The sequence below is a fragment of the Acomys russatus genome, chromosome 5 (assembly GCF_903995435.1).
Source record: "Acomys russatus chromosome 5, mAcoRus1.1, whole genome shotgun sequence".
NCBI lineage: Eukaryota > Metazoa > Chordata > Mammalia > Rodentia > Muridae > Acomys > Acomys russatus.
The window spans coordinates 8,205,863-8,225,498 of NC_067141.1; the positions used below are offsets into that span (position 1 = coordinate 8,205,863).

Below are 19,636 nucleotides of genomic sequence, written 5' to 3' on the forward strand. Positions count from 1 at the left end.
CCAATCCGCAGGGGGCGTCTTCCCAATCTTATCTCCCCGGCGACCGTTGTTAAGGGAAGCAGAAAGTACAAGCACACGCCAATCATTTTTTTTTTTTTTGAGAAGTTAGAGCGCATGCGTAACAAGTTGCACGTGCAAAGTTGCTTACAGGGATGCTTTTCGGTTCAGTCTTTTCAAAGACTTAAAACACTATTGCGTGTGTTTGTGTGTGCGTACGCGCACATGTGTGCAGGATCTTCGCGGGTGCCCGTGGAGACCAAAGAGGGCGACGGATCCCTGTGGATCTAGAGTTACAAGGGGTCGTGAACCGGCTCCAACCGCGGAGGCCACCTCTCCATCTCCTAGTGCAACTGCGGTGTCAGTAACTATGGGAACAGCGTGCTGGCCAATCATGGAGAGAAATACAGTCGATCGCGGAAAAAACCTAAAAGACTGGAGAGGCGGAACCAAGACCCACCAATAGAAACAGGAAATAAGTTTCGCCACATCCGGAGCTGCTTTGACGCCTGCGCTGTGCGTCTGGCGGTCGGTGACGTCCGGTGAAGTCCAAAATGGTGGCGCTCGGCTGACCCTACCGTGGGTGCGGGACCCTAGGCCGGCGGGGGCGGGGTCCGGCAGATGTGTGCAGCCGGACACTCGGGGCTCCGGACGCGACCACAGCTCTGTCCTCTGTTTTCTGCAGGTGACGGAAGTGCGCGCCCTGACGGCCCCGGAGAGCACTGAGCTGCCCCTCCGCCCCCGCCGCGATGTCTGGCCTCAGCAACAAGCGCGCCGCGGGCGACGGGGGCTCAGGACCCCCAGAGAAGAAGCTAAACCGCGAGGAGAAGACCACAACCACTCTAATCGAGCCCATTCGTCTTGGGGGCATCTCTTCCACGGTTGGTGGGCTTTTGCGAAAGTCATGTTTGAGCTTCCAACGCATTCAGAATCTTGTGTGCACACATGTGTAATATACACAGAACGGGTGGTGAGGGTGGGCGTGCCATGGCACGAGTGTTATTACAGCACAACTTTATGTGCTTGCCTTCTGCCCATACACACATATGTTCCCATAAGTCGGGTGATTTTTTTTTTTTTTTTCAAAAACTTCAGAGTTAGAAAAAGATAGGGGCAGAAACAAAATGTGAAGTTCTCATGACCGGGATATTTTCTCGTGTTTTGAGTCTTTAAGTCTCACTGGTAGCTAGCCTTGGTATACCTGTCCACCCCCCCCTCCCCTTTTTTAAAAAAAGATTTATTTATTTACTTGTTTATTTATTTATTTATTTATTTATTGTATATGAGTGCTTTATCTGCAGAAGAGGGCACCAGATCTCATTACAGATGACTGTGAGCCACCATGTGATTGCTGGGAATTGAACTCAGGGCCTCTGGAAGAGCAGGTGGTTCTCTTAACTACTGAGCCATCTCTCCAGCCCTCCACCACCCCTCCCCCCTTTTAATCTAATTCTTGTACTCCCCTGTGCCTGCGATGGTTCAGGATGCTGCCTGACACTCCTCGGTCTTTTCTTCCCCTGTGGTAGGAGGAGATGGATTCCAAGGTACTGCAGTTCAAGAACAAGAAACTGGCTGAGCGGCTGGAGCAGCGGCAAGCCTGTGAGGACGAGCTCCGGGAGAGAATTGAGAAGCTGGAAAAGAGGCAGGCCACCGATGACGCCACGCTCCTCATTGTCAACCGCTACTGGGCCCAGGTGGATGCCTGCATATTGTCCTGCTGGAAAAGGCCCTGGGGCCGGGCAGTGGTGGCAGTGCACGCCTTTTCAGCACTCGGGAGGCAGAGGCAGGCGGATCGCTGTGAGTTCGAGGCCAGCCTGGTCTACAAATCGAGTCCAGGACAGCCAAGGCTACACAGAGAGACCCTGTCTCAGAAAAACCAAAAAGGAAAAAAAAAAGAAAAAAAGAAAAAAGAAAAGAAAAGGCCCTGGGGCAGTCATAACCTGTGGTTCTTTCTTTTTTCAGCTGGATGAAACTGTAGAAGCCCTTCTCCAAAACTATGAGCGCCAAAGGGAGCTGTCTTCAGGGACAGACGCACCTGGGTGCCAGGAAGGCCTAACCCGTGATGTGATCCCCCGAACAGATCCAGCGACATCAGATCTGAGAGGTAGGACCAGGGCCCTGGGGACCCTATGGTCTGAGAAAGGCCCTGAAGAGGAGGTGACTTTGATGTGGGCTGATGACAAGCCCAGCCCACCCAAAGCCATTCAGATTTTGACTTCATGCCTGGAATGGTAACACAAACCTTTAATCCCTGAAGGAGGCAGAAGCTGGTGGCTGTCTTCTATTGTTCAAGGCCAGCCATGGCTACTTTCTTTTTTAAAAAAAAATTTTTTTTAATGGCTAAAAACAAAATTCTGAAATCTAACTGGGTTTTCGCGGTCCCAGCTTTCTAAAAGTAGAGGTGGATGGATCTCTATTGACTTACTTACTTACTTATTTTTGACTTTTCAAGACAGGGTCTGTGGAGCCCTGGCTGTTCTGCAACTCTCTTTGTAGACCAGGCTGGCCTCGAACTCAGGGAGCACCGGGATTCATAGTGTGTGTGTGCCACCACCGCCCAGCAGCCACTGAGTGTCAGGGGGACTTATTCTGGACCTCAGTACAGGCTGACCGTCACTCCTGCCTCTCTGCCTATGGGGGTTATCTGTCCCTTCCAGACCCCCTGCCAATGCAGTTTCAAGCCCCTCTCAGTGAGCCAGCCTTGGCTTTTGTGGTGGCGCTGGGTGCCAGCAGCAACGAAGAAGTGGAGCTGCAGCTGCAGGGACGGATGGAGTTCTCCAAGGCTGCTGTGTCGCGGGTGGTCGAGGCCTCGGACCGCCTGCAGCGACAGGTGGAGGAGCTCTGTCAGCGAGTGTACAGCCGGGGTTAGTTCTCTGCACCCTACCCTGCAGACGTCGGTCCTTACCATCATCCTTGAGGGCCCCACTCCCTTCTCGAAGTAGCTCCCTGAGGCCAAAGTTCCCAGCCAATGCCAGCCTTGCTTTTGTTGGAGCAGCTACGTTCCATCCAGGTGGGGATTTCGGCTCTGATCCCTGAAGTGGGGCCCCAGAGAGCTGCCTGGAGGAGCTGCCGGTGCTGTTAAAAGTCATAGCCCCTCCAGCTCTCCACCTCAGAGCTAGCCCTTGTCCCACGTGTACGCTGAGGGGCAAGTGCCCAGGCTCCCTATGACAACGAGCTGCTTTCTCCCATACTTAACTCTCCTCCTTAGTGCCAGCCCCCTCGGTTTCTCTGAGCTTGCTTCATCTCCTGGGTTTGTCATAAGCAGTTGGTGAGATAGCCGGTGCATCACCCTCAGCACGGGGCAGTCAATGCTTGCTTGGTTATCCAGGGTTTGACTCTCACCTGGGCTCTGCATTCCCAGGGGACAGTGAGGCCCCTGGGGAGGTGGCACGGGCGCGCACGAGGGAACTAGGCAGAGAGAACCGTCGGCTGCAGGACTTGGCCACTCAGCTACAAGAGAAGCACCACCGCATCTCACTGGAGGTGGGAGCCAGGGGCTGTTGGGTGCATTTAGAACCGGCAGGGTTGGGTTTGCCATTTAAGGATCCCAGGAAACCAATCCACTTTTTCACTGCACCCAGTACTCTGAGCTTCAAGATAAAGTGACGTCAACAGAGACCAAAGTCCTGGAGATGGAGACGACGGTGGAGGACCTACAGTGGGACATTGAGAAGCTGCGCAAGAGAGAACAGAAACTCAACAAGCACCTGGCAGAGGCCTTGGAGCAGGTGAGGGAGTGGGTGAGGGAGCGGGTGAGGGAGCAGGTGGGACTGAGTCGCGCACTCAGCACCCTCGCTTCCTAGGTGCCCTGCACGTCTCATGTGTCTGATTTCATTGCAGCTCAACTCTGGCTACTATGTGTCTGGGAGCTCCTCAGGCTTTCAGGGAGGCCAGATCACACTTAGCATGCAGAAGGTAAACCCCAACAAGCCCCCCCAGCCCTCTGCCCCTTCAGTCTCGCCTTTTGACTTTTCCTAAGGGCAAACATCTGTATCCAAGTCTGTTTCCTGGCGTTGCTACACATTTTTCTTTCATTCATTCATATATTTGTTTGTTAAATAATTCCAGAACATAAGTCTAGGAGCTAGGCAGACTGAAGAGGACAAAGGCAGGCAGAGCTGGACTGACTCTCGTGAGATGCCCACACCCATACTTGAGTGGGCACTGTCCTGTCCGTGGGCATCTCTGTCTGCCTTAATGCTGTACTCCAGCTGTGGTTGAAGTTTTGTTTCTTTGTACTGGAAGCAGGGCCTTGCAGGATGTGGTCAGGCTGGACTTAGACGCAGGGAGCTGAGGGTGACTGACTGTCCTCCTTTTGCCTCCTAAGTGCTGAGACTGTGGGCTTTGGACCACCACACCCAGCTTCAAATCAGACCTTTCCTTAATAAACTCCACTTCTGTTTCATATGAGGGAGCAATAAGGGTTCTGCGGAAGTTAGGGTCTATGTGGGGGAACATACATGTAATAAATAGTATATAGTTAGTGATTAGCATAATTAGCACAGGCTAGCCATTCCCATGCAAGACCAATTTTCCCCCTAAGACCCTTAGAAAAACCTTGGCTCGGGGCTTTATATGTCAGTGCTCCGCCCAGCGAGCTTGGGTGGAGCACATGATGGACTGTTAGGGGAAAATACCGCCCCTCCTGGACTCGCCTACCACAGCCCCTTCCACTCCTTAGTTTGAGATGTTGAATGCAGAGCTGGAAGAAAATCAGGACTTGGCCAACAGCCGAATGGCAGACCTAGAGAAGCTGCAGGCTGAGCTTCAGGGGGCTGTTCGGACCAACGAACGCCTCAAGGTGAGCTGTGCTGAGATGGAGAAAGGCTCTAGACTGCCCCCAAATCCTGGTGCCAGCATGACCCTTTTGGACGTCTTCACCCCCAGGTGGCCCTGCGGAGCCTCCCTGAGGAAGTAGTCCGTGAAACGGGAGAATACCGAATGCTTCAGGCCCAGTTTTCACTGCTCTACAATGAGTCTTTGCAAGTGAAGACCCAGCTGGATGAGGCGCGGGGGTTGCTGCTGGCCTCCAAGAATTCCCACCTGAGGCACATTGAACACATGGAGGTATGGGGGCGAAATGGGGTGGCACTAGGGGTGGGAACTAGACCTTTAGAGCCGAGACATTCTTGATTGTTTCAAGTGGTCTTGTGTACCTGCTGAGAGCCCCATGGCCATAGATTGTTCCTTGGCCAGAGGAGAGTCTGGGGGTTTTTTCTTCCAGTTTTAGTCATTAACTCTAGCGTGTGTGTGTGTTTTGAGACAGGGCTTCTCTGTGTAGCCTGGCTGTCCTGGAATTTGCTTTGTAGACTAGGCTAGCCTTGAACTCACATTGGATCTGACTGCTTTTGCCTCCCTGAATGCTGGGATTACGTGTGTCCCACCATGCCAGTCTACAGTATATTTTTTAAGGTCCCATTGCGACCATCATAAATGTTTTATGAGACCTGGGCTAAGAGAACATTGAGAGCACAGGAACAATGAGCTGAGACAGGACTCGAACCACCGCTACCAAAGACTTACTGTTTCCTCAATAATGGGATGTGGAGTAACACAGTGCAGTGCAGGCCTATTAAGAGAGAGCACTGGGAGGCAGAGGCCAGCAGACCTCAAGAGTTCGGGGCCAGCCTGGTCTACAGAGTAAGTTCCATCCAGGATAGCCAGGGCTACACAGAGAAACCCTGTCTCAAGAGGGAAAGAAAAGGGGGGAAAAAAGCCAGGCATGGTGGCACACAAGGCACACCTGTATTCTTAACACTTGGGAGGCAGAGGCAGGTGGATCTCTGTGAGTTTGAGGCCAGCCTGGTCTACAAAGCAAGTCCAGGACAGCCAAGGCTACACAGAGAAACACTGTGTCCAAAAAAAAAAAGTGACTGTCTCACACACACAAAAAGTCAGAGCATCCTGGAAACTTTGTTTTCTGCTTGCTGTACTAAATGGACCTGAGACCTCACACTTAGAAAGGGCTGGTTCTAAACACAGTCAGGGACGCTCCCTCCAGCAGTCAAGGTTAAGGACTCAGCCTCTTTCTGGTAATGGTATTTTACTTATTTATCTCTGGTCAGGTTTCACATTTTCTCTTAAGAGAAGCGGTGGAAATATAAGGAAAGCCTCCAGGATCCACTTGTTTTGGTTGTTTTGTTTTCCCCCGAGACAGGGTTTCTCTGTGTAGCCTTGGCTGTCCTGGACTCACTTTGTAAACCAGGCTGGCCTCGAACTCACAGTGATCCACCTGCTTCTGCCTCCTTGAGTGCTGGGGTTAAAGGCGTGCGCCACCACAACTGGTCAGCTCAGGGCCCAGTTTCTACTGCACATTTTCCAGGTAGCAAAACAGCAACTCTGTGTGGTGATGGACATAAATTTTAGTTTAATCATGTTGATATTAAAAGAGATTGATATATATATCTTGGGGGCTGGGGGCGCTAGATTTCTTTAAAAAAAAGATTAGTTGCCAAATATTTTATGACGTGGAAAAAGGATTGCATATATATAATCATAATCAGTTCTTATCTTAAAAAAAAAAACAAAAATGGGGACTGACTCTGACATGAGCTCTGGTGCCCCACATTTGACCCCTTCCCCTTGGTGGGGAGGCCTGGTGACACTCAGAGGAAGGATAAGCAGGCTACTGGGAAGAAACGTGATAGGCTGTGATCATGTGGTGGGGGAGGAGGTCCCCTTCTGTCACAGACCTAAGGGAGGGGAATAGGGTGAAAGGGGGAGGGAGGGAGGAACGGGAGGATATAAGTGAAGGGATAACAATTGAGATGTAATCTGAATAAATTAATAAAAGTTTTTTGTTTGTTTGTTTTGGTTTGGTTTTTCGAGACAGGGTTTCTCTGTGTAGTCTAAAATTTTTTTTAAAAAAACAAAAAACGTGATATATATATATATATGTATCATTTAAAGTTTTCGTGTGTATGAGTGTTTGTCTGCATATTTGTGTACCACGTAAGTGCCTGGTGTCCTCTGAGGCCAGAAAAGGGCATCAGATCCCCTGAAACTGGAGTTACAGATGGCTGTGAGCCTCCACTTGATCGTAGGAAGCCAAAGGCAGGTCCCTTGGAAGAGCAGTCAGTGCTCTTAACTGCTGAGCCATCTCGTTATCAGGTGTCAGTACATAGCCTTGGGTGGCCTCGGGACTCACTGTAGAGACGAGGCTGGCCTCCAGTGCAGGACATCCCCAGCCGCCAGAGCTTCCCGAGGGCTGGGATTAAAGTCACACACCACCATGCATGGTGTTTCTCTGTTTTACACTCACTAACAGAAGTCCTTTTTTTCTGGAGAAAAATGTGATTAAGTAACCAGTGCTGGCTTTATTTCCTTTTCTTCTACTTTCTTCTCCTCCTGTCGTATTCTTTTTCTTTTTGAGTCAGGATTTCTGTAGGCAGCCCTGGCTATCCTGGAACTAACTCTGTACACTAGGGTGGTCTTGAACTCATAGAAACCCGCCTGCCTCAGCCTCCCAGCTGCTGATCTTAAAGGTGTGTGCCTGGCAGCTTTATTCTTTATAAGCAAAAAGTATGTCTTTTGATTAGCATGCGGGCAGCATTTTCATAGGTTGTGTGTCTTTGGTCCCTCCCCCCACAGAGTGACGAGCTGGGGCTGCAGAAGAAGCTGCGCACAGAAGTGATCCAGCTGGAAGACACCCTGGCCCAGGTGCGCAAGGAGTATGAGATGCTGCGCATTGAGTTTGAGCAGAACCTCGCCGCCAACGAGCAGGCTGGTACGTCGTGGGACTGGGTAGAGGCAGACCTTAGAGGGTGCTGGGCCCTGACGGCCGCTTCTGTAGACACCATCCGTTGAAGCCCTTTGCTTTTCTCAGAGCCTCGGTCCCCCCAGGAGATAAGGCACCACACTCTCTGCCTCGCTCACAGTGAGGGTGTGAGAGGAGTAGCTGAGCAGGCAGACTGGGAGCTGTTCTGGCTTCTTTCTGAAAGATTGATTGCACAAAGATGTATTGAGTATTCCTGTGAGCCACACTCAGTTCTCCATTTTGGAGATTTGCCAGCAAACAAAGCAAAGAATCTGCTATTGTGGAATGAGTCTAGTAGAGGGTGGTAGAGCATAAAAGAAAAGGTAAAACATGAAATGGTGAAAAAGATTCTTATAAAAATGAAGCCAGGGGGCCGGGTGGTTGCAGTGCATGTCTTTAAGCCCAGCTCTTGGGAGGCAGAGGCAAGTGGATCTCCGTGAGTTCGAGGCCAGCCTGGACTACAGAGGGACTTCCAGGACAGCCAGAGGTGTTATACAGAGAAACCCTGTCTCGAGAAACCAAAGAAAAATACAAATGAAGCCAGGAACCTAGCAAACTCTATGAATTTGAGGCCAGCTTGGTCTACAAAGCAAGTCCAGGACAAGCAAGGCTACACTGAGAAGCCCTGTCACTACCCGCCCCTCCTGTACCTCTGTCCCTCTCCTCATTCCCCCTCCCCCACAGGCTGGAGAGATGGCTCAGTGGTTAAGAACACTGACTGCTCTTCCAGAGGACCCAGGTCTGAGTCCCTGCACTTACAATTCCCAGTGACCCAATGCCCTCTTCTGGCTCTGAGGGCACACATGGTGCATAGACATATATGTAAGTAAAATGTCCGTTCATACATAAAGTAAATTTTAAAAATTCAAAGGTAAATATTTACGTGTGTAAGTGTTTTGCTGGCTTGCATGTATGTCTGTGCACCTGATGCATGTGTGCCTGGTGCTCCCAGAGCGCAGACGATGGTGCCAGATCATTTGGAATCGGAGTTACAGTTGTGAGCTGCCATGTAGGTGCTGGGAACTGATCCTCAGTCCTCTGCAGGAGTAGACGCTGCTCTTACCCACTGAGCCATCTCTCCAGCCTCTCTGATGCCTGTTTCCCCCCTCCTATACAAAGTGAGTTTTTCCCCTGGCTCAGCTTCTTTCTCTTCCATGGAGTTGGAGAGCTGGAAGCAGACAGTTCAACGTGATTACTTCCCGACCTTTCCCTAGGGCCTATCAACCGTGAGATGCGCCACCTGATTAGCAGCCTCCAGAACCACAATCACCAGCTAAAAGGAGATGCCCAGCGATATAAGCGGAAACTTCGAGAAGTACAGGCTGAGATTGGCAAAGTGAGGAGAGGGAGCTTCCTGGGGAAGCCTTCACCAGACCTTCATGAGCACTGGCTCGCCTCGTTCCTACTTTTCTCTGTCTTTCCAGCTCCGGGCCCAGGCCAGCGGCACTTCCCAATGCATCCCCAGCCTGAGCCACCCAGACGACTCTGGCCTCAATGCCCTAGCCCCAGGGAAAGAAGATGGCGGGCCAGGTCCCGGAGGTACCCCTGACAGCAAGAAGGAGATGGCTTTAGTGGCTGGAGCCACCTCTGCCTCCTCCTCAGTAAAGAAAGAGGAGCTGGTCTCCTCGGAAGATGATGCCCTGGCCCTCACCCCTGGGACCCAGGGCTTGCCCTCCCGGGGTCGAGAGCCTGAGGCCAGACCCAAGCGTGAACTTCGGGAACGGGAAGGACCCAGCCTGGGACCCCCACCTGTAGCTTCAGCTCTCCCGAGGGCTGATCGAGAAAAGGCCAAGGTGGAGGAAGCCAAGAGGAAGGAGTCAGAACTGCTCAAGGGTCTCCGAGCCGAGCTCAAGTGAGGCCCTGTTGCTGTCTCCAGCCCTGTCAGGTAGCTTCCGGCACTTCCTGCTAACCCTGCCTCGTGCACTCTTCCCTAGGAAGGCGCAGGAGAGCCAGAAGGAGATGAAACTTCTGCTGGACATGTACAAGTCGGCACCCAAGGAGCAGCGGGATAAAGTGCAGCTCATGGCGGCTGAGCGGAAGGCCAAGGCCGAGGTGAGGCCAGGCGGGGCTTGCAGAGTCTTGCCCGGCGACTTCAGAGCCTTGGGGCAGCAAGTTTGCCTCTTTTTCTATTTTCTCACTATGGAGCAAACTGGTAGTGGCGTTGCTGTGCGGACCAGTGTCTGAGGGCTTCCCTCCCGTGGATGCAGGTGGATGAGCTTCGGAGCCGCATCCGGGAACTAGAGGAAAGAGACCGGAGAGAAAGCAAGAAGATCGCGGATGAGGATGCCCTGCGGCGGATCCGGCAGGCAGAGGAGCAGATTGAGCATCTGCAGCGCAAATTGGGTGCCACCAAGCAGGTGAAATGTCCTGCGGTCTCCTTGCTTCTGAATGCTGGGAGTCCCTTAGCCTTCTGTTAAGTGCCTTCGGCATATGACATTTTGATGGGTGTGAGTATGTACTCTTTTCTTGGAATTCCCCTACAACCATCTTGGGTTTTTGTTGTTGGTAGTGCTGTTTTGTTTTTGTTGTTGTTTTTTTTTTTTTTTTTAAATGTATATGAGTGCTCTATTTGCATATACATCTATATGCCAGAAGAGGGCACCAGAATCATTATAGATGGTTGTCAGCTACTTTGTGAACTCAGGACCTGTGGAAGAGCAGCCAGCGCTTCTAATCGCTGAGCCGTCTCTCCAGCACAGACTGTCTTGTTGATCTGCCATTTTCCCTTGCCATCTTTCCTTCCCACTTGTAGGAGGAGGAGGCACTGCTGTCGGAGATGGATGTGACAGGGCAGGCTTTTGAGGACATGCAGGAGCAGAACGGACGGCTGCTGCAGCAGCTGCGGGAGAAGGACGACGCCAACTTTAAGCTCATGTCGGAGCGGATCAAGGCCAACCAGATTCACAAGCTGCTGCGGGAGGAGAAGGACGAGCTGGGCGAGCAGGTTCTCGGCCTCAAGTCCCAGGTACGGCGGCTGCGCTGGGATGCTTGTGGATGAGGCCAGAAAGGCCTCACCGTGGTGCTGAGGCCTGCCATCCTCAGGTGGACGCCCAGCTGCTGACGGTGCAGAAGCTTGAGGAGAAGGAGCGGGCTCTGCAGGGCAGCCTTGGCGGTGTAGAGAAAGAGCTGACGCTGCGCAGCCAGGCCCTGGAGCTGAATAAGAGGAAGGTAAGACTCGGCGTGGCAGCCTGTGTGATTGTCTCATGTGTTCCCCCAGCTCTGCTTGGCAGTCCTGCCATAGATGGCCTGCAGGGAGGAAGCTTGGCTGTATGTCTAGATAGCTCACAGGTGTCATGTGTTTACTGTCCAGCCTTGTACTCAATATGAGCACACTTGATCTCTTTTTATTGGTGCGCGCTTGCGCGTGAACTCCCCCCTCCCCCCACGGTGAGGGTGAGGATGAATGGCACGGATTGTCACCAGGACGTCATTCTCGTAGCTCCTCTGCCTTAGTTTTGAACAGGGTCTCCCGTTGCACTTGAAGCTTTCCCCTTGAGCTAGGCAGGCTGGCTGCTGAGCGAATCCCTGGGCGCTCCCTGCCTCCACTGGATTTCAGACACACACTGCCGCACCTTGGTTTTTACCTGGTGATAGGATTGGGAATCGAGTTCAGATTCTCACGCACCACCTGCACTTGAGCCACTAAGTCAACTCGCAGCCTCTTCCAGCCCTGTCTTATACCCAACAATAATCGGACCAGGGTGGTTTGGTTGGTTGGTTGGTTTGTGGCAGGGGTTTTTGTTTTTAATCTGTGTACGTCTGTGTGCATCTGTGTCCAGGTGCCCACAGAGACCAGAAGAGAGTGTAGGATCTACAGAGCTGCAGTTAGAGAGTGAACTGCCATGTGGGTGCTGGGAACCAAACCTGGGACCTCTGCACAAACAGCAAGCTCTCTTAGTCAGTGAGTGTCTCTGCAGCCCAAGCAGAATGATTTGTTACAGCTGGTCAAGGGCACTTTTAAACCTGATGACCCCAGTTCTAGCCCTGAGAAATGCTTGGTAGAAAGAGAAGGCCAACTCTTGCAGGTTTCCCTCTGACTTCCACAGGCGTGGTATGCTGTGTTATATGCACACATACACCGAATAAAGTCATTTTTTTAAAAAGTCGTTGGGTAACTGTCAAATAGAGATGGTGGTCTTTACTATGTAGTTTTTCTTTCTCTCTTTCTTTTTTAATATGGGACTCGGGTTCTGGGACTCAGGTCCTTGCGCCTGTAAGATTAACCTGGGCCTTATACAAGCTACACATACACTTTACCACCAAGCTGCGTCCTCAGTCCCAGCAGAGGTTTTTATTCAAGTGTGTCATCAAGCAAGCCATCTCTCCTGCTCCAGAGTTGCTTTCTTGCTTTTTTTCTCTCTCATTGTATGGACCACAATAGATTTGAACTGTGTGTGTGTGTGTGTGTGTGTGTGTGTGTGTGTGTGTGTGTGTGTGTGTTTGTGTTTGTTTTTTAATTTTTGTTTTTTGGGTTTTTCGAGACAGGGTTTCTCTGTGTAACCTTGGCTGTCCTGGACTCATTTTGTAGACCAGGCTGGCCTCGAACTCACAGCGATCCGCCTGCCTCTGCCTCCCGAGTGCTGGGATTAAAGGCGTGCACCACCACGCCCGGCTGTGTGTGTGTGTGTGTTTTGAAACACTGTTTCTCTATTTAGCTCTGGCAGTTCTGGGACTCACTAGGTAGACCAAGATGGCTTTTGTCTTCAGATTCACAGAGATCTGCTTCCTGAGTACTGAGATCAAAGGCATGCGCCACCGTGATCTGTTGCAGTTAATTTATCAGTATAGCCTAGGGCGCAAATAACTGACACTGTGAGACTGTAGTGTATTTTAAAGCTGCAACCACTACGCTGGGCAGAATCTAATCTGATACTAATCTACTAGTAAATTAAAATAAACTACTCTAATCCTATGGCCTCAAAACCTGCATATACACCAGTACCTTGCCAATCTGGTCCTCCACCAGCTGCTTCTCTCCACAACTGTCCACTGTCCACCTACCAGCTCTTCCAACCCCCTCTCGGAAGCTCCGCCTTCCATGTCCTGTCCTTCTGCCCAGCTGATTGGCTAAACAGTGCTTTATTGACAACTGCTACATCCACTCAAGGCATTCCTCCACAATGATCAGATTTTTAGATTTACTTATTTCTAATTTATGCATATAAATGTTTTTGCCCATTTGTGTGTCTTTGTACTGCAAGCTTTCCTGGTGCCCTCAGAAGCCAGAAGAGGGGATCAGATACCCTCAAACTGGAGTTACAGGTGGCTGTGAGCTACCATGAGTGCTAGGAGCTGAAAGCAAGTCCTTTGCCAGAGATGCACATGTTCCTAACCACTGAGCCACATCTCCAACTTCCAGGCTCCCAGGCCCTGAGAGTGCAGGTGTTTGTTTTAAGCATAAGAAAAATGGGCTGAAGCTATAGCTCAGTTAGTCGACTGCTTGCACAACGTGCATCAGGCTCTGGGTTCACTTTCCAGTGCTGTAAAACTGGGCATGGTGTCGTATATAAACTGGGCTCTAACTTAGCACTTGAAAGGTCAGCAGGATGGAGCCGGGCATGGTGGCGCACGCCTTTAATCCCAGCACTCGGGAGGCAGAGGCAGGCGGATCGCTGTGAGGTCGAGACCAGCCTGGTCTACAAAGCGAGTCCAGGACAGCCAAGGCTACACAGAGAAACCCTGTCTCGAAAAACCAAAAAACAAAACAAAAAAAGGTCAGCAGGATGATCGAAAATTTCAACATCGTCCTCAGGTACATAGCAAGTCTGAGGCCAGGCTGGCCTGGAGTATTTAGAGACCATGTCTGAGAGAGGGTTGAGGTAGAGAACTTGTGGGCTGGAGAGATGGCTCGGCAGCTTAGAGCACTGCCTTCTCTTCCAGAAGATCTGAGTTCAAGTCCAACACCCACAAAGCAGCTCACAACTATCTGTAGCTCCAATTCCAGGGGATTCAGCACCCTTGCATAGACATGAGTGCAGGCAAAGCACCAGTATACACAAAAGAAGATACGTTATTGAAAAAAGAACTTTTTACAAAGACATAGAGGATTAACATTGGTTTCAGACCTATTGGAGTATTCGTTTCTGGTGACTTCAATCATGTAAACGTTGTTTGTTATGCGGTAGGGCGATGCTGAAACACTGGGTGAGGCCTGCCTCCTCGCCAGGAATCCCTGAGTAACAGTGTTGCTGCTCATCCCTCCCTCCCTCCCTCCCTCCCTCCCTCCCTTCCTTCCTCCCTCCTTCCCTCCCTCCCTCCCTTCCTTCCTTCCTTCCTTCCTTCCCTCTCAATATTTTTGAAACTGGGTCTCTCTATATAGTCCTGGCTGTTATGGAGCTCACTCTGTAGACTAGACTAGCCTTGAACTCAGAGATTTATGCCTGCCTCTGCCTCCTGGGCATGCGCCACCATGCCCAGCCCCTTTTTCTTTTCTTTTTTTTTTTTTTTTTTTTTTTTTTTTTTTGGTTTTTGGTTTTTGGTTTTTCGAGACAGGGTTTCTCTGTGTAGCCTTGGCTGTCCTGGACTTACTTTGTAGACCAGGCTGGCCTCGAACTCACAGTGATCCGCCTGCCTCTGCCTCCCGAGTGCTGGGATTAAAGGCCTGCGCCACCATGCCCGGCTCCCTTTTTCTTTTTAAGACAAGTTCTCACTATATATTCCAAGCTGTCCTTGAGCTCTCAGTGATCCTCCTGCCTCAGCTTCCCAACAGCTAGAATAACAAGTCCATGCCGCTCTCCCCAGTTCATACAGTCTGATGAAGGAAACTAAGGCAGTGTGAACTACTAAGAGCGCGCCTTGGGATGGGGATGTGCTTTTTGAGCTGAGTGTCAGGGGGAGAGCGTGTATGTTGGAGGAGTTGATACAACAGAGAAGTGAGCCTGGTAGAGGCTCAAAGAGCAGAGGGAGCAGCATTGTGCAGTGAGAACTGTCAGGAGTGAGGAAAGCAGGCAGGAGTGAGGTGGAGGGCCACAAGGCAGGGGCGGCTCCAGCGCACATCATCCAGGACTTTTGAAAGAAGCATTAGTGAGGCCGGGCAGTGGTGGCACACGCCTTTAATCCCAGCACTCGGGAGGCAGAAGCAGGTGGATCTCTGTGAGTTCGAGGCCAGCCTGGTCTACAAAGGGAGTCCAGGACAGCCAAGGCTACACAGAGAGACCCTGTCTCGAAAACCACCCCCCCCCCAAAAAAAAAGGAAAGAAAGAAAAAAGCATTAGTGGACTGTGGTTCCTGGGCTTGAGCACATGGTCCTCTCCTTCCTGTCCCCGCCCACCTCAGGCCGTAGAGGCCGCCCAGTTGGCTGAGGACCTGAAGGTGCAGTTGGAGCACGTGCAGACTCGGCTTCGAGAGATCCAGCCCTGCCTGGCAGAGAGCCGGGCTGCCCGCGAGAAGGAGAGCTTCAACCTCAAGAGGGCTCAGGTGTGTGCCAGGGGAGGGCTGGCCGGTTACCGGGGCAGGAGGCGTGCAGCTCCTTAGCCTGCCTTCTGCTGCTCTAGGAGGACATTTCCCGGCTGCGGCGCAAGCTAGAGAAACAGAGGAAGGTGGAGGTTTATGCCGACGCCGACGAGATCCTGCAGGAGGAGATCAAGGAGTACAAGGTGGGACGTGACAACGGGCTGCCGCGGGAGGGGTGGTCGTCTCTGGGGCTTGAAAATAAGGTAGGACAACAGAAGGCACTAATTGTGAATACAGAACAACGGCCAAGCATTTGTCATATGTATGCCATGTACCACGGGAGAGATTACACCTTGACCCCGCAGTTAATCTGGAATAATTCTGCCATCAGTGTGATGGCAGAAGTTGGGCATGGTAGGAACCCAAGGGCAGTCTCCAGCGTAGCCCTGGGAATGGCAGGGGGTGTGTAGCAGCAGGCTTCCTAAAGGCAGACCCAAAGCTCAAAGAAGTGGGGGTAAGAGCTTACACAAAGGGAAAGGCCCTAGGCGGAGCCATTGTGGTTGGAGGAGAGAGATGCCTGCACAGCAGCAAGGCCCTGAGGATGTTGGCAGGCATGGTGGCCTCTGAGCAGGCAGAGAGACAAGGTGGGCGTTGTTTTCTCATGTATTTATTTGTAAATGTATGAGTGCTCTGCCTGCATGTACACCTGTGTACCAGAAGAGGGCATCAGATCCGTTTATAGATGGTGGTGAGCCACCACGTGGTTGCTGGGAATTGAACTCAGGACCTAGGTTGTTTGTTTGTTTGTTTGTCTTTTCAGACAGGGTTTCTCTGTGTGGCCTTGGCTTTCCTGGACTCAATTTATAGACAAGGCTGGCCTAGAACTCACAGCAATCCACCTGCCTCTGCCTCCCAAGTGCTGGGATTACAGGCATGTGCCACCACGCCCGGCCTGCAGCCAGTGTTCTTAACCACTGACCCATCTCTCTTATTTGTCATGTTTTGGGAGGTGGAGGAGCATGAGATGCTCGGGTTTAAGCCTGGGGCCTTATACAAGCTACGCACATGCTTTACCACCAACAGTTTCATTCAAGAGAGTGTCCAGATGTGGGGCCAGAAGCAGCTGCAGAAAGGGAGGTGTTAGAGCATCGTAGTCTCCAAGGTGGAAACTAAGACGTAGCTAAGCCCAGGGCACCAGAGACAAGAGGTCTGCTAAGGCACTACTTAGGAGGTGGGATTGCGGGACTCGGGAATGGGTCTCAAGGCTAGAATGAAGGAAGGATCCCTGGGAGGCTCTGGTGCGGGATGGATTATGTAGGTAGACAATCCTCTTCAGTGCTTTAGGAACAGGTTGTGGTGGACCGTCTCAGGGGTGATGAGAACAAGGTGCCTCTGGAGCCTCTTGGGAGGCCGGGAAGCACTTGATGCCGAGGGCTGCGCTAGAGGGCAAGTGTTTAGTTCCAACAGAGTTGGAAGCTTTTGCCATGAGACGGAGTGGGAGGCACGTCTCTTCCCTTAGGAGTCTCAGCATTTAAGTGGCAGGCAGAGGTGACGCCTAAGGATTGGGAGACAGTGGTGACTGGAGGGGGCAGGTGAGGGAGGAAGATGAGCCAAGCCCTATGGGATGCTCCTAGGGCCTGGTGAACTCGGGTGGAACAAGAGTGGTCAGGTCACCTGAACTCTGGGCCACTTCAGTAAAGGAAGTGGCACAGAGTCAGCAATGAGATAGCCCCCACTTTGGGCTTCAGTGGGGAAGCCTCCACAAGGCAGACATGGATGGCCTTGAGAGGCTTTCCAGTGCTAATGGCACAGTCCTCAGAGATTGAGGAACAGTGATTTGGGGAAGTTGAGGTGCCTGGCTGGGACTCCAAATAGGCCAGACACATGCCATGCAGTGCCCACACAAGATAGTGAGGCTGAGAGCCTCCTAATGGCAGGTGGGAAGTGTAGGCTAAGAGAAAGTCCATAGCGGGGTCTTGGGTTCAAACCAGGGGTAAATCTGAGTGTAGCATTTTTCTCATGGTTCTACCATGTTTAGCAATGACTTAGCTGGCGTTAGAAGAGAGAGGTAGACCAGTTGGAGATTTTGCCTACAGAGCTAATAAGAAGAGTTCAGGTGGGACCTTAGGGGAATCTAGACTCTAGTACTTTCTAGTTTTGTTTGTGTTTTGGCTTTCTTTATTTTGTACTTTTAGTTGGCTGGTTGGGTTCTGTCTTGTTTTTGAGGAGATTCTGCTGTGTGGCCCAGGCTGACATAGAGCTACAGCCCTAACGGCACCTCAGTCTCCCTGGTGCTGTGCTGCTAGTGGGTTTAGCACGGGCCCCGCTGTTAGCTTGGGGTCTGGGCCCTGTCAGTGTCTCCAAGCTTGATGCCTCTGTTTGCTCCAGGCGCGGTTGACCTGCCCCTGCTGTAACACCCGCAAGAAGGATGCGGTGCTCACCAAGTGCTTCCACGTTTTCTGCTTCGAGTGCGTGCGGGGCCGCTATGAGGCCCGCCAGAGGAAGTGCCCCAAGTGCAACGCAGCCTTTGGTGCCCACGACTTCCACCGTGTGTACATCAGCTGAACCTGCAACTCAGGGGACTTTGAAACACCCATAAACCCTAGGGGCTGTGCCCCCCCCAGCTCCCCACTCCCCCAGGGGCAATGGCCCCAACTTCCTTTCCAGACTCCATGACCCCAGCCCCTATGTGCCTAGAAGGGTGGGGCTACTGGTGCATGCAGGAGAGGGTGGGATTAACCAAGCTGAGTGCATCTTCTCCGGAATGTCAGATCTGCAGCCTCAGGACTCCCAGGTACACAACATCCAACTGTGGCCTTGGGAACTGGCTTAACCCTGTTCCTACTGGGGAGACACATCCATCCGACACATCCATCCTTACCCCTAAAGGGGAATCCCTCCACCAGGGAAGGGCTACCACCTGCCTCCACACACTCAGTGATGACCAGGGACCTCTTGCTTTGCACTGGGCCATGGGCCAGGGAGCCTTTCTTCACCTCCTTGGCCCCAGGCCTGGGCAGGAGTTAGCCTTCCAGTGGAGTTTCCTGTCCCCTGTGTAGCTTCTGTGCTGAAGAAGGTGCACTCTTGGGTGTCCGCCCTATTCAGGGAAGCGCTGCAGTTAGGGACACTGCCTCCTCAGTGTGCTGAGTCAGGGGCATCGGTTTCTTTTAGCCAGACTCTTCCCAACCTCCAGTTTTTCTCTCAAGCCCTCGTCACCCCTCTCACACGTCCTGATGCTCCCTTGAGCACCTGGCCCCAGCCCTGCTTTCATCCTGGTGGTCTTAATTTTGGAGGTGCAGCGTGCCAGATGGGAAGGGACAGCCTAGCACTTCCAGTCATTCCGGGTAGAAGAGCTTTGCCTGCTGTCCTGCAGCCAGCCTGTACGCAGATAGCCCTGCAGTGCCTGCCTAGACGAACTCCTGAGCAGTGAGTGCAGGGCCCAGCGGCGCTGCGGACGGCCAGCCGCAGGATCTCTTGGACTTACAGCCTCTGCTCTAGAGGCATTGTGTATGGGCTGCTAATTGTTATGAATAAATACCCAACCCTAAGTTGCAGAGTAGCATCCACTTAGTGTAAACATGAGTGTAGGTGCTGCACCCAGCTAGCACTTTGCCCGAGTTGGCGCGGATGTGGGGTGGGAGCGGGGTCTATTTGAGATCCCACTCTAGCCCACCAAACAACTGCATGGACCCCAGGTGAGCAGTTTCAAGGAGCCATCCCATCCCTCTCACACTGGAGAAGCCTGTCATTAGTAGGGGTTGGTCACGCCCTTGGTGGTCATTGGCTGTTTGGATAACCCCTATGGGTTGCATTCTGGGATATGTAGTCCCTTACCTCGCAGGGCGCCGTTTCCCTGCTGTGCTGCCCGAAGGCGAGTGAACTTTTGAGTCTGTTACTTGCAGGCTTTACCTACCCCTACTCTGCAAACACAAACCGTGACACCTCAGCAGGGTGACTTTTCATTGTCGCCTGCTTGGGCCAGTAGCTGGAACCTTGGAAACGGGTTTCCCAAACATGTAGAGTGTTGTCTCGGGGTTCAGAGTGCCCTAGGCTCTTCCGGTGGAGTTTTCATGGAAGTCACGCTGGGACTGGGGCCTTGGCCAGTGCTGAGCGGGGTTGCGGTGGGTGTGGGAGAAGGAATCGTAGGCATTGTAGCAGCCTCTGGCTTAGCAACAACAGTGCCTTCTCGGGGCTCTTGAGCCTTTTCCACCGTCTTTCCTTCGTGAGGACTCCGGGCCCTTTCTGCTTTCTGGCTGGGCTTAGTTTCAGTGGGGTCGCAGTGGCTGAACCAAATTGGACTGGAGACAGAGGTGCGGGCTACCGTGACCTCAGGCATGGAGCTGCCGGTGATGGGACTGCTCGCGGAAGCCCGAGTCATGGCAGGAGATGACATTGGGCCACCAAGAAAGCCACCCTGGCTGGAGTACTAGGGTTGGTAAGGTGGGAAAGGCAGGGGAAACGCAGGGTATTGCATCATAGAGACACAGCTAC

The 19,636-nt window shown here is 52.2% G+C and overlaps 1 protein-coding gene across 2 annotated transcripts; it reads left to right on the top strand.

Annotated features, from left to right (window-relative positions):
• Positions 1–704: 704 nt before the first annotated feature.
• Positions 705–18,011, top strand: Rnf40 (ring finger protein 40). 2 transcript variants are annotated; one of them, XM_051145305.1, is made up of 19 exons: positions 705–878; positions 1,524–1,691; positions 1,960–2,101; positions 2,655–2,861; positions 3,359–3,480; positions 3,579–3,725; positions 3,838–3,912; positions 4,679–4,798; positions 4,885–5,064; positions 7,588–7,723; positions 8,968–9,089; positions 9,178–9,605; positions 9,688–9,805; positions 9,961–10,110; positions 10,506–10,718; positions 10,796–10,921; positions 15,029–15,169; positions 15,247–15,348; positions 17,534–18,011. In XM_051145305.1, exons 1-19 carry the CDS (start codon positions 747–749, stop codon positions 17,708–17,710), a joined length of 3,006 nt encoding a protein of 1,001 aa, XP_051001262.1. In that variant the 5' UTR covers positions 705–746; the 3' UTR covers positions 17,711–18,011. The 2 variants fall into 2 exon arrangements, with proteins under 2 accessions (XP_051001262.1, XP_051001261.1); XM_051145304.1 differs by lacking the exons at positions 705–878; positions 1,524–1,691; positions 1,960–2,101; ... (1 more) ...; positions 3,359–3,480; positions 3,579–3,725 and having other exon boundaries at positions 3,858–3,912; positions 4,662–4,798.
• Positions 18,012–19,636: the final 1,625 nt, after the last annotated feature.

What these genes read in the sequence shown, in the direction of transcription:
- Rnf40 (XM_051145305.1), top strand. Translation starts at nt 747, where the DNA reads ATGTCTGGCCTCAGCAACAAGCGCGCCGCGGGCGACGGGGGCTCAGGA. An exon ending in GGTCTCCGAGCCGAGCTCAA is followed by an intron (nt 9,606 to 9,687) that starts GTGAGGCCCTGT and finishes ACTCTTCCCTAG; the next exon opens with GAAGGCGCAGGAGAGCCAGA. An exon ending in TTCTCGGCCTCAAGTCCCAG is followed by an intron (nt 10,719 to 10,795) that starts GTACGGCGGCTG and finishes TGCCATCCTCAG; the next exon opens with GTGGACGCCCAGCTGCTGAC.